Source organism: Thamnophis sirtalis, unplaced genomic scaffold (assembly GCF_051295495.1).
Source record: "Thamnophis sirtalis isolate CommonGarterSnake01/CBP01778 unplaced genomic scaffold, rThaSir2_p1.2 scaffold_5, whole genome shotgun sequence".
Classification (NCBI taxonomy): Eukaryota; Metazoa; Chordata; class Lepidosauria; order Squamata; family Natricidae; genus Thamnophis; species Thamnophis sirtalis.
In genome coordinates this window covers 109,277,958-109,292,406 of record NW_028261385.1, presented here as the reverse complement: position 1 = coordinate 109,292,406, position 14,449 = coordinate 109,277,958, and the positions used below count along the sequence as shown (strand labels likewise).

The 14,449-nt window shown below is 37.4% G+C and overlaps 1 protein-coding gene across 1 annotated transcript; it reads left to right on the top strand.

The window, feature by feature from the left end:
* The first annotated feature begins 791 nt into the window (after positions 1–791).
* On the top strand, positions 792–11,819 carry FAM162A (family with sequence similarity 162 member A). Its single transcript, XM_014062057.2, has 5 exons — positions 792–942; positions 1,151–1,285; positions 4,461–4,563; positions 8,882–8,990; positions 11,430–11,819. The coding sequence occupies exons 1-5, from the start codon at positions 918–920 to the stop codon at positions 11,511–11,513; spliced, it is 456 nt and encodes a 151-aa protein (XP_013917532.1). The 5' UTR covers positions 792–917; the 3' UTR covers positions 11,514–11,819.
* Positions 11,820–14,449: the final 2,630 nt, after the last annotated feature.

Below are 14,449 nucleotides of genomic sequence, written 5' to 3'. Positions count from 1 at the left end.
CCCTCTGATGTAAAAGGGGGTGAAAGGTATCTTATATGGGTATGCACACACCTTACAGCTGTTGTTGGATTCCATTGGCTTGAAGGAGAGAGTGGTTAAACCTGTCTTGCTCATGGGATGGGGAGAAGATGATAGTATTTTTATGGGTATGGCAGAATGGCAGATGCTGCCCGGATGTATTTATATTTTATTTAGATGCAAATGTGGATGGGCTCTGTTATGGAAAAATGAGAGGTCAAATGTCTACTTACAATTTAAAGTAGTCATCAGATTCTTATAACAACAGGGTGGTAAGGGGGCTTGTCCAGTTGAGGAATTCTATGCCACTATAAAAAGCTGCTATTTCTGGTTGACCACCAACTTGTATGGACTAGTATTACAATCTCAGCTTTTTTTTATTGGCTCCTCCTTTCCAGGCTAGATCCATCATTCTAGTCTCAATAAAAGCAAGGCTATATTTTAGGGGTCATTGTTCTAGCTTGCCACTGTTATTCAGCATATATTTTATCTTTTCCAGTGAAAGAACTAATCCAAACATGTTGATATTTTTATCAGAATATATTAGCATCATATTAAAGAAAATATGAATTGACACCAGGAAAGCAGCAGAAGGGCAATGGGAATTATTTCCACCCCTGCAATAGAAGACAATAGTTTCTAGAGTAATGAAGCCACAGCAGAAATTCATATAATCCTAAGGAGAAATCCTTATTCTCCTCCCTGCGCTCCGTTCTCGCTTTTATTTGAAGTTCGCGCTGGTTCCACTAGTCGGCCTCAGCCCTCAACCTCTCCCGCTTGGCAAGGGGCGAGCGTTGCCATCGAAGAAGCCAGTGCGCGAAGAAGAGGGCTGGAGCAGGAGAGCGGAAGGACCGGAAACCCGAAGTCGGACCGCGGAAATCCAAGGACAGTTCGCGATCATGTCTGAGTTACCGCTGGCTGTTGGTGGGTGCTTCTGGTGGCTGCTAAGGCAGCTTTTAAGGTTTTCTCGCCTTAGGAAACGGAGCTCCTTCTTTTCCGCCCAGTCTCGTAAAATTTCCCCGATCGACTACCTGCCCATTCTCTTTCGAGCTAGAGGAATCGGAAGCCAAGCGATGGGTTACTTCTTCATTTCTCGTTTTTAATTTCATATACCTGTTTCTTTTTCCTCCAGGCAAAATTGTCAGGAGGCTGGACAAGCGCATTTTTTCGGTTGCGCGGGCTGCTAAAAGACCGTATTCTATAACCAATAGGCTGTGTTGCAAAACTGAGAAGGCCGAGGAAAAAACCCCGCATTTGAAAGAACAAGGTAAAGTTCATAATTCATAATTTCTTGACGAATCCTGTGTATGCTTCGTTGGGAGCAATTCACATGGTGTAGATTTATGCCCCAAAATACAGTCAGCTGCTTTTTCAAAGAGTTGGAGAGTTTGATTTATTTGTGAGATAAATAGCTTTTCCAGCAATTTGTGTTCTCTAGTCTATTAAGTCCTGTCAGAATTAAATATGGTCAGGATTTTAACTTGGAACAAATGAGAAAATATTAAGGGCCTAAAGAGTATGAATGGAAGTTGACATATCTGTGGGTTCACACAATATGCCCAACCAAAATGTGATTGCTTGTTTTCTTTCTTAGTATGTTATGTGAACTCGATCACTTTTAGCAAACCATGATTTTTATAGCTTGTGGTATGTATATCAGTCCAGGTAACTGATTTGTTCTGGTTAGATGGACCTTGGGTTATGTTTTTGGATGAACACAGCACAAATTTGTAATTTGCCCTTAGAAAAAAAAAGTCAGTTTGGTGTAGTAGTTAAGGTGTCAGGCCAGAAAACAGGAGACCATGAGTTTGGTTACAAAGCCAGCATGGGGATCTTGGGCCAGTCCCACTCTTTCAGTTGTAGGCAAGGCCAAGCTATTTCTGAAATCTTGGCAAGAAAAGTTCAGGGCCTTCTTCAGGAAGTCACTGTCGTCAAAATTGGCTTGGTTGGTTTTTTGTTTTTTTTTTGCTCCTTTTTTGTTTTATATTGTAAGGAATTCATGCTCCAAAAATATGCATATGGAGCTAAGCACTATCTTAAATATTGTACAAAAGTTGACATAGGTATGTCAAAACAAAATATTAAACATACTTAAACTTTAATAAAACAGCGTGGACCAATAATATACAGTCACCCTTATATATAGATTCTGGGATGGCAGGGATGGCTTCACTCTTTTTGGAAAAGAGGGTATATTGAATTAGAAACAAGACATTTTCCTGTGTTGAATTTCTGTATCATTCCCTTGACTGAAGTATTTGAGAATATCCAGGAGTACAGTAAACATTCTATTAATAGCTGAAAAGAAGGGGCCACTTAGGCATACAATCTCTTTGTTCAGTGTGTGAATCCAAATCAAGCATTCCAAATAGTATGTCTCTGCTTGAACAATCCAGTAAGGGGAAACCACTACATCAATGGGTAATTTATTTCAATATTGAATTGCTCTATTAACAGATAGGAGAAGGATAGGAGTAGGTATGTACGCCGGCCTGAGTTATTTATAAAAATAAAGGCATGCTATAAATATATAAATAAATAAAAGTTCGAAAGCAAACAGAATCCTCCTTTTGATAGCTTAAATCCATTATTTTGTTTCACATGCTCTAGCTCCGTGATGGTGAACCTAGGGCACGTGTGCCACAGGTGGCATGTGGAGCCATATTTGCCGACATGCCAGCCCTCAGCACTGGCATGTGTGCACCGGCCAGCTGATTTTCAGCCTTCCGGAGGGCTGTGGGAAGCCATTTTTTGCCCTCCCCAGGCTCTGGAGACTTTCTTGAAGCCTGGGGAGGGCGAAAACTCCCCCCATTTCATTCTGTTATTTTCAGGTCTATTTCTTAAGAGGTTATTTATTTGAAATTTGTCTCCCATTCCATCCACTTATGTGTCATTTGATAAGCATTCTTTCCAACTCTTTATCCAGCTCATTGGTAAAAATGTTAAATACAGTAGAGACCCACAACTAAAGTCTGACAAGGAATCTTCAGCAAGAAAGGGGCTCCCCCCTTCCTGCATAATAAATATACAGTGCAATGGCACCCACAAAATTCCTTCTCCTAACTCTGATTATTCAGCATTCAGACTTTTTTCTAGGAAAGTAAGCAGAGGTTTAGTTGCAATGTATACTTTTTCAAACTAGCAATTGTAATATTAGCAGGCGTGCTTCTGCTATTTTACATAGGCTCCATTCTCAGAGGAGTTAGCAGGTTTGATATTTTGAATCTTATTTTTAGTCATTATTGTTTGAATCCAAAAAGCATATACAGATCACCCTTGACTTACAACCATTTGTTTAGCGACTGTTTGAAGTTAGAGTGGCACTGAAAAATGTGACTTAACAACTGGTCCTCATACTTATTGCAGCATTCCCACAGTCACATGGTCAAAATTTGGGCACTTGATAGCCAGCATGTCTTTACAATGGTTGCAGCATCCAGGGTTATTTGATCTCTATTTGTGACTTTCCCACCTGGCTTCTAACAAGCAGAGTCAACAGGGGAAGTTAATTTCACTTGACGAGCGCAAGATTCAGTGATTCACTTAGCAACCATGCCAAAAAAAAAGATTGTAAAACTGAGCACAACTCATTTAATAACTTGGCAACTGCTTAGCAACAGAAATTCTGGTTCCAATTGTGATTGCAAGTCAATGACTACTTATATGTAATACATCTCTCTGTATTTTTACAGTCCTCACAACAGTTTAGATTAGGATTAGAGAAAGTGATGTTCTCAGACTAGTTCGTGACCCTTCTGCTGACTTGAGATTTTGAATCCAATTTAATTAGTGCAAAGCCATGATTTTTCCTGTGAAACTTCATGGAAGTGAAAGTTGGACTGAAGCAGGAGAGGTAGATTGGTGATGTTTTTGATCTTTGGTGTTGGTCTTGACTATCACAGACAGCAAAAAAAAAAACACCTACAAGTCAATCCAGTGTTCTCACTTGAAGCGCAAATAATGAGGTCAAATTATTTTCCTTTGACTATATTACACCCAGCTCTCTAAAAAAGGCTGCTATGAAAATATCCCTTTGACCTGAATATCAGGAGAGAACAATGAAAGAAGGAATAATGGCAGGAAGTCTGGGAGTCACAAAAGTGAAATGTTTACCTCTACTATCACATGGGCGTGGGTGACTGAATGCCAATTGCACAGTTGCTTCTCTTTGTGGTGGGCTAAAACTGTCTTCATTGTTGAAACTGGACAGCCATTTGTGCAAAATAGTGTAGGATCTTCTGCTTGAAGAGGGGGTTGGACTACAAGATCTGCAAGGTCTCTTCCACCCCTGTTATTCTGTATTCTCTGACTATAAAGTATGTTACCCTTAGGAAAACTGTTAGCATGGGGCTCCTTGGCTATGATGCTAGAATTCAATTCTGATGCTGCCTTTTGTCCTTGGGTTTTCAGGTGGTACATTTTCTCTTTTGTTTCTCCTGCAGTGCGCTCCTCTCCATTCAGCCACGAAGTTTCTGAATGGGATAAGAAACTGTTGATGTGGTCAGGCCGCTTCAAAAAAAAAGAAGATATACCTCATGAAATTTCGTATGTTCATTACCCATTAAAAATGATTGTTGCTGACACCAATTTCAAATAGATATATATTTTTCATGTGGTAAAAAGGCAGGTGGTCATGGGGGGAGGGGGAATGGGAACATTAATACAAGAGCAGCAATCTGAGGCCAACGTGCTGTTTCCTTGGAAGCTCTGGTCCAGCTTTTGATCTATAGTCACCTTTGGAATTGTTGTCAGTTGAGCCAATTTGCTCTGCCTATAATGCAGTTTGTAACTGGTTACAAATGCAGTTTGGATTGTAGATAATTTTGTCTACAAAATACTCCCATCAAGAACTAGAATATTATCATATCCTTGCGAAATTCTCTTTGTCAAGATTAAACCATTTCCCCCAATCTCTCTTTGTAGGACCACTTTTCCATCTTCCTGTTCCAATTTGTTTGAATCTTGAAATATTGTTTGTCCAAAGCTTGACACACAACTCTAGGTTTAGTCTGATAAATGTAGGGTAGAACAGAATTACTGCCTATGATTTGGAAACTCACATCAAATACTTAAGTCATTCTTTATGAGGAACTACCAAAAAAGTTTTCTGTTTAGTTCAGATAGAGAACTAACATTACAGACTTATAAAACTTGTCCTCTGGGATATCAAGTCAAGTGGATTTTCATCTGCTTCAGGCTAAATAAGGCTTAATACTACTGTGGAATTCTGATATTGATACTTATTGGTAGACAACTGTCTTAAATAGTGGTTTTTTAAAAAGAATATAATATTTGTATAAAATTTATAAATAAAAAATGATTAGAGGACTGGAGGCGAATGTGTATGATGAATAATTATAAGAATTAGTCTAATGAAGAGGACTAGGGATGACATGATAGCAGTCTTCCAATATTTGGGCGTCTATCACAGAGAAAGGATCAATAGAATATAGGTTTAGTTTTCTGCTTGAGCAGGAGGTTGGACTAGAAGATTCCCAATTCCATTCTTGTTATTCTATAGTCTCTAAATTTGGTGAGAATAGTGTCTGTTGGCAACTAAACGGAATATTTTGTTCAAAGGACATATTTTATCTGCAGAAAAACTTTTGTAAAACTCTTAGGATGCTGAATTAAAGAGTAATTGTAGGTATGATTCAGTAAACTCTATTGGCTTTCCCCAGACTCATCTTTCTCCAAATGTTTGATTTCCTTAGTAATATGAGCAATGAAAATTCTGGAATTTGAAGCTCATACATCTGGCTCACATTCAGATTGGAGAAAGCTGTCCACTGTTTTTAACTTTCATAATACAAGCCTACCTTTTACATTTCACTTGCTTTGGTATTGTCATGCAAACATGCTATTTGATCTTTGCTCATAAGCCCTGTATAGGAAATTGCCAACATCCTACTGTAATTATCAGGAAGTATGATTGCTTTTCAGTGACTCATCTGTGGAGTCTCTTCAAATGTATTGTTTTAGCCACCTATCAGTATGCAGAAGAGACAGCTAGAATTGCAAGAGAGATGATCCATCAGATAGATTTGATATTTTCTCTTGTTGGAAATTGGCAAAGTGTAAACATATAGGTTCTTATCTCTCTCATTTGAATGGCCATCTAGCTCACAATAGAGTGAAACACAATAAAAACAGAGCAGGAGCGGAGGGAGGATCCAAAGTTGCGACGACACAACGTGCGATCTCAATGCTCTGAGATCGCAGTCAATACTTGCCTCTGGGTGGTCCAAAAGGACCTAAACCGTCCCGTAGGGACGGTGAACAGGAAGAATACATCTTGCTGATCACAGGGACATCGCAAAGTCTCTGTTTGATCCAAGAGAAGTTCTTCAAGGTGACAAAAAATCCAGCCAAATGGCTGATAAAGTCGGGGCAGCTCCAAAACGGAAGGATATGGAAAGAGAAAATGTTTTCAGCTGGTGAGAAATTTTTACTGTTTTAAAAATGACTGCCTATAAAAAAAACCTTAAAATTAATTTAAATTGGAGAACAGAAGAAATGTGGCGGAATTAAATTTGGACTGGTTTTGAACAGTGGGCTATCTTACTTTTTAAATGCTATTTGTACGGATGGAATTTATGCAAGCCTTTTAAAACGAACGGATTAAGTTTCTTTCTTCTATTTTTTTCTTTGACTATTCTCTGTAATCTATGACTAAAACTCTCCCCTTTTATTACTGTGTGTGTTTTTCTAACTCATTTAAGAATCAGACCTTTTTTTAAAACTTGAAATACAAAAAGATACAAAAAGAAACAAACAAATGGTAACATTGTAACATACCTCTGCTACTCGGAAGCTAGAGGTTTGTGTATTGGAAACAAAATACTTTTTTCACAGATTATCCTGGCTTGGCACTTCAAGGACTCACAGCTTGTTTATAGAGAGTGATAAGAAGAAGCACATAGATGTTCCTTTGAAGTAGATTTTTAACCAGAGAAAGGTGAAATGTTATTGTGATGCTTAATTCTGCTAAAACCTTCTAAGCTAGAGTAGCAGTGTTTGTTAGCTGGAAATCATGGCACAATTTCAACACCAGAAAAAAGTTTTAAATCTGAAAAAGATATTCTCAGAAATACAGAAATTATCAAATACAAGTGAGAGGATGAGAAGAAGTTGGATTACTTAGTGCATCTAACAGTAAAATATGACGGAGAACTTGAAGATGTTCATCAAAAGGAAAAAGTGGCTGTTAAAATCCAAAAAACCAAAGAGGAAAATGAATATAAAAAAATTAAAATTGCTGATATTTATGGTGATTGGTTTGTTCCTGAAAACAGAAAGAGTGGAATACTGAAAGAGGAATTAAATGAAGGGGAAACCTACCCCAGATGGGAAGATACAGAGAAGAAAAAATAAAAGAATTTATGGATTTAAAGAGAGAAATCTTATTAGCAATAGTTTTGATAACACCACCGACAATCAAAGATAAGCTGATTAAGGAAACAGAAGAAGGGTATCGAAATTACATAAGAGATCTTATAAGCAAAGAGTTGCTAAGAGGAGTCCATACAAAGCTGCTTAAGGAGATGATTAGAGGACTGACGCCATGAATGGCAGAAGATATGACACTGTTTTGTTACTGGAAAGATACAGGTTGATAGATGGAAGAGTATAATTTAAAACTAGCTAAATTTAGCAAAATTTAATGATAATATAGTGAAATAAATGATTGATAATATAATATATACAATGTGTAGTGTTATGATAAGTAATGACTAGATATGAATATTGAATGATACCCATGAAAGGAAGATTAGAAACCCTTTTGGATTATATATAAAATAATAATAATAATAAAAAGAATTAAGTTAGATTCAATTAAGTCTTGATTACTAGGGGGAAATGATATGATGCAGGATATAGTCAAATAAAGGAGGGATAATGATAATAATGTGTGTGTGTGTGTGTGTGTGTGTGTATGTATGTATATATGTATACCTCCCACCCTGGCTGGCTGATAAAAGGAGTCGTTCTCTGTAGCTCAAATGGTTAACTCCCTGCCTGGGAGGCAATAGAGCACAGGTTCGAATCCCAGTAAGGATATGGCTAGCTGATGAGAGCTAAATAGCTTGAAATAGATCTATACTAGTCTTCCTTTATTTATTTATCAGCACAAATAAAAACACACACACACACACACATATATATATATATATATATATATATATATATATATATATATATATATATATATATATATATATATATATATATATATATATATATATATATATATATATATATATATATATATATATATATATATATATATATATATATATATATATTGGGTACAATATAAGGAAATGAGATGTAAATTGTAAACAGTGATTTGGAAAGAAGGATAGAAAACTTTGTTATTAAATATTATGGATGTTTAGCTAGAATAGGACATAAGGATTTAGTGTCATTGAAGGATTTTAGAAATAGTACATGAAATGCCAGTATGTGGTCATATATTAAATCTTGGTATATTTTATGATGAAGGACGTTTAAACAACTATAGTCAAATGAAAATGGAGGTATGATGACCGTAACATGTATAAATATCTGAGTTAAAATACTTGAGCTAATATGAATTATGCTTGATGACTGTGGAAGAGATGCACAAAAGCCTTTTGTAACCAACTGATACACTTTCTACAGTATGTAAAAAAGGAAGATTTTATGTGTTACTTGTTTTGAAAATTAAAAATAAAAAAAACTTTATAAAAAAAACAGCAAATGCTTTAAACCATTAAACAAGTAAAATTTAAATGTCAGGTAAAACTGGGAGAGTTGCTTTCAAGATCTTACATACAAGATAGCCATTTCCATGGGATAACATTATGCTTGCTTTTTAAAGGGCAAAGATGATGAGTGCATCAAGGAGCAAACTTCGTGTGAAAGTTGCCTACGTCGCAATGGCTATCCTGCTTATGGGTTTTGTATCGGCAGTTTTCATAGGGAAACAGGTTAGTAGAAAATTGTTACAGGGTTGAAAGTGGGATCAAAAATATTAATAGATTACCCATTATTCAATTATATTTCAAAGCTCATTGAAAATAGTGTGAAGACCCACTGCAATGGCTGACAAAAAAGTATGATTTTCATAGCCCCTGCCAATCAATCTGCAATTGTCCTATGGGACTGCATTATTTTCTGCCTTTTGTTTAAACATCTTCCATGGAGTAGGAAACACTTGGGTTATGTGAGCCAATCAGTCATCTATCATAAACAATGCCCAAAGAGCTTCTTGGGTGCTCTCTTTTTTATATACATAACAATGACTTCATGATTAATGTTATTGTATCCATCATTTGTCCAAAGAAATCCAGATCAAATACTTTACATCTCCACCCCTGGTGACCCAAATGATGCTGTTGCTGCCCTCCAGTGCTGGACGCTGTGGGGGCCCGGATAGGGGACAACAATTTCAATGGAACTCTGGCAAGACCAAATGGTTTTGGATACTTGGAACTTCAAGATCCAGGATTCTTAACACATTTAGTTCTGGATGGGGTTCCACTACCCCAGGCAGACACAGTGCGCAACTTGGGGGGGGAGGGGTTTCTCCTGGCCTCTCAATTCTGCTGTCATAGCCAGGAGAATCTTTGCCCAACTTTGCATTGTGTGTCAGTTGCACCCCTTCAGTCCTTGCACTCAGTCACTCAAGCCCTAGTCATCTCACGCCTGGACTTTTGCAATGCACTCTAATGGGGTTACTCTTGAAGAGTATAGCTCAGAAGCTATAACTGGTGCAGTATGCAGCAGTGCAGGCAGTTCTGGGAGCTTTGACTGGCCCATATTATACTGTTGCTTCATGAGCTTCACTGGCTGCTGGTTTGCTTCTGGCTGCAATTCAAGGTTAACACCTTTAAATCCCTGTATGGCTTGGTCCCAGCTGAGGAATCGCCTCACCCCAATTGAGATTTCTCCCCTCATCCATGCCAGCAGAGAGGGCATGCTACGGATCCTGTCAGCCAAGAAATTCCATCAGGCAGGATCCAGAAGACTTCTGTGGTCTCTGCTCTTTGGAATATCATACACCCCCCCCCCCCAAGGTGAGATCTGTACCAACCCTCCTGACCTTCCCAAGGGCCCTAAGACCTACTTCTACTAGTGTGCCTTGATCCCCAACAAGGAGGCATCACTGTGGAAGTGGTTAGTAGATTGAAGACCAGTGTTTATGCTTTCTCCCTCTCACCCTTTTAAATCAATTTTTAATGATTACTATGATTAATGTTTGTAAGCAGTCAGTAACCTCCAAAGAGATGGGCGACACATAAATCCAAAAAATACAAACATACTTGAACACGGAGTAACCCAGTAAAAGCATAGGCTACTCTCCTTACCTCTCTTCTGTTGCAAATTTCAGGCTTGTAGGATTATACGTGTCTATATCCAGTGACATGCGGTGAGGTTTATGGCTGGTGAGGCAGTCCTCTCCCCCGACACCCCATTGACTAAAGCAGTTTCTTTCGCCCCCCTGAGCTTGCGGCAGCCCGCCTGAGCTGCCACGAGCACAGGCAGGCAAAAGAAAGTGCTTTAGTCAGTGGGGTGTCGCGGGAGAGGAGAGAATGCCTGAGCACTGCATTTATTAAAGAAAAAAGAAAAAAAGGAAATTTGAAGAAAAAGAGGGAGCGTGGGGTGGGGGGCATCAGAAACAGAGAGAGGAGGAAGCGTGAGCGCGATGCTGCAGCTTTAAACAGAATGACAGAGTTGAAGCCTCTAAAAAATGTGCCCTCTACTATGAGGCAGGAGAACTGCGTGCCTCAACTACTTCTGGATTTTTTAGGCTTTTACCCCTCGCTTAACTCTACTCGAGCGCCTAAAGTCAGACTAGATGAGGCATGCAGTTCTCCTGCCTCATAGTAGAGGGCGCTTTTTTAGAGGCTTTTTTAAACAGGCAGTCATTCACGTTGTGGCAGCAGCTAGCTAGCCTAACCTCAGCACTTGCCTTTTCCTGTTTAATTTTTTTTTCCTTTTCATGATTGACAGTGGTGAGGCTGTGCCTCCCCTGCCTGCAGGTCACTGTCTATATCCTTAGAACAATGAATGTAAATGGAAAAATGTGGCAATCGAGAAAGCTAATTTGTTGCATTCTCATGAGCCTTAGACTGAACTGATCTGAATAAGGCCTGTATCTTAGAAATATACCTCTGGCTTATTTTAGGAAGCAGTTGTGTTTTTCTCTAACTGCTGAAGTTAGAAGTATACATGTTTGCTGATTTACTGTGTGTTATCCAGTAATTTAACTAGATAACCAAATTTATCTTCTGTCCACTCCTGTATTAGGGGTATTTTCAGAATTAGAGATAAGTGAACATTAAGGCATCTGTTTGCCATGCTGTAGAAATAATGACAAGATTAACTGTCTCTTACTTTCCATGTTATGGTCATTCCTGCTGCAGGATGTTCAGAAATATAGACATTTGCGGTATATGCCCATTGAGAAGATAGTAGAGACTGATGAAAGTACTTCTACCAAGCCATAATCAAAAAGAAGATTAGATCTGTTGGTGTGTGATTTTCATCATGAATTGGAAGAGCAACTTAAGAAACATTTACTTCATTTTTTTTTACATTTCAAAAAGAGAATTTATAGTTCAATGACAATGCTAAAATTTTCATCCTTTCTGATGGAAGACTTCATTTCTGACTAAAACAAAAGCACCTTTTGTTTTTGAAAGTCTGAATCTATATTAGAATGTTTCTTTAAATCCTGGTGTGTATGTATATTCTTTGTAACCTGTAAAATACACCCTGCTCTAATAATAAATGGATCTATCCAGGATACTGAATTCATCTGAACTGGATAACATGAATGGTAAAATAATTCATACTTTCTATACTGACTAGTGTGCAGATTGTATCCAAAGTTTTTTACTCTTGGGCATTTTTTTCCATTTCATGAAATAAGAGTAATTTCAAACCAGAATATTGAAATGACATAAGGCTACGAAATGAATCATTTCCTGACATTTGAAGAAATGCATGGTATTTAATAAACAATAATCTAACAGCAGCTATCCAAAAGCTACCTAGAATATGAAAGCCTTAAGAAACCATACAGCATACTTTTAATTGCTTCCCAATACTGCTTATGCCAATATTTATTTCAAATTGGAACTCATTTTTGTTATTAAATGGATATTCGAAAATATGCAAAAGGCTGGAATTTAAAAAATAGATCCATTCCAAAAGTTGCTACTAAAGTTTAATATGAATTTAAGTATTAAATTAGATGGTAGTGAATGTCTTATTTGGCTGATAAGAGCACTGAATCTTAACCTTGTAGTTACAGTACATGAAGAGTTGGTATTAAACCAGCTTTGTCCACTAGTTATGGAAGTATAGCTGACAAGTAGCATCAGTTGGAAAGGCTATATATATATGTATGTATGTATGTATGTACATGTACATATATATTTGGTAAACGTAAGGTCAATAGGTTGGGAGATGAACTATGATAAGAATAGAGTTGAGAAAAGCCTGTTTTGAACATTAGTTTTAATATTAATCTTGACTGAGGAAAGCTGGTCATGCCCAGTAGAATTTCTAAGAGGTAATCCTCGACTCATGATCACAATGGAGCCCAAATTTTCTGTTAAGCGAGACATATGTTTTAGTGAGTTTTGCCCCATTTTATGACCTTTCTTGCCACTGTTGTGAATCATCGCAATTGATAATTTAGTAACCCAGTTCTTAAATGAATCTGGTTCCCCATTGATTTTGCTTGTGAGGTTGTCGCAAAAGGTGATCACATGACCGTGGGACACTGCAATGGCCATAAATATGAACCAGTTGCCAAGGATTTGAATTTTGATCACATGATCACAGGGATACTGCAAAGGTCATAACTTTGAAAAACAGTCATAAGTCACACTTTTCAGTGTTGTTATAACTTTAACCGGTCATTAAACTGTTGTAAGTTGAGGACTACCTATACCATGGAGTATCTTATGGAATAGTATGAGCAATCACATCCAAATGCCAAGGAAGGAACACCCATGATGAATTCCTATCTCTCAGATTTAGGACAAATACATTCCACAATTATACAGTAGAACAAATGGGAAAGGAGGCAGCATGTTGGAAGCATTCTTACAAAATGACTTCCATGATGGGTATGGCCAATCATAAAAGATAAAGTGGAAGGGCATGATATCATCCATTGCTTACTTCATCTTTTTTCAAATGGACAATTAGGGATACATCCCCACAAAAAAGCCTGGGTGAAGCCACTTGCTTTTTTCCATTGCAAAAAAAATGTCTATGGGTCTTATGTGTTCTGGAGCATGCCAATTTCAAAATTGGTTAAATTAAAAAATATTTTAAAATGAATTCAGATTATCACAGAACATGGCTGACAATCGGCTGTTACCGATACCTTAATACTTGTGGATAGCAGGCTGCCTATCTTGCTGTTACAGTGACAATACAACTCAGATGGGATTCCAAGTGCAATCCATAGAAGATATATTTAAAAGTTTGTAAATTAAAGCATTAAATTTAAATTAAATGCAGGAAAAAACTGAGAAAGGAAACGAATTGTTAATAAGATGTATCTCAAACTTTTCATAAATGATCAAAGAAGAACTGAATGGAGAAATTCCCTTGTACATTAATGGAATCATACCAGCTTTACTAAAATCTCGTGTGTTTTGTTCAGCACAGAATCTGTATCCGGGGCACAAAAAACACTCTCTACAATAACCAGACTTCTGTTGGCAACCTACGCTCAAATTCTTACTGTATTGTGTTTAATAATAATGGTATGTAGATAATACATTTCATAAGGCAACATCCAAGGTGTTAAACTGCAGGTTAGTAACTCTTTTCACCTAGGATTTAGTTCAGAAGGACAAAATGACATTTCCCTGGATGCACAAGATCTGTCTCCTCCTGACTGCAGAGAGATTTTCTTAGCTATTAATTACCAACAATTTAGCAGAAGAGCTAATTTTCCATTGGGGGCTGTCCTTACACAAGTTATGCTAACCATACTGCTGTCCATGCATACTTAGCATGGCATTCTAGCAACTGGATAGCAACTTAAAAGTTTGAATTCTCATTATTCTACATTTCTCAAAAAATTCATCTTATCTGCATTAATGCTAAATTAAAATATCTTTAAGTGTCCTAGTCTGGTCTTGTAGTTTTGGGATTTGTCAGTGATGTGTAACTTTTTCTTTAAAAAATTACATGTTTTTCTTAAGACAGAAAGAAAACATTTTATGAAATGTAATGCCTCACTTGAATAATACTAATGATGTCTTGTAGTTTTGGCCAAATCTGCTGGCAGAACCAGATCTAATTCTTCCTTTCTTCCCAGTTGAAAATGTCCATTGCAGTTCAGGTTCAGAAATAACAGATCAAGGTACAGGTAGTCCTAAACTAAGGATCAGTTGTTTAACAACCACAGTTACAA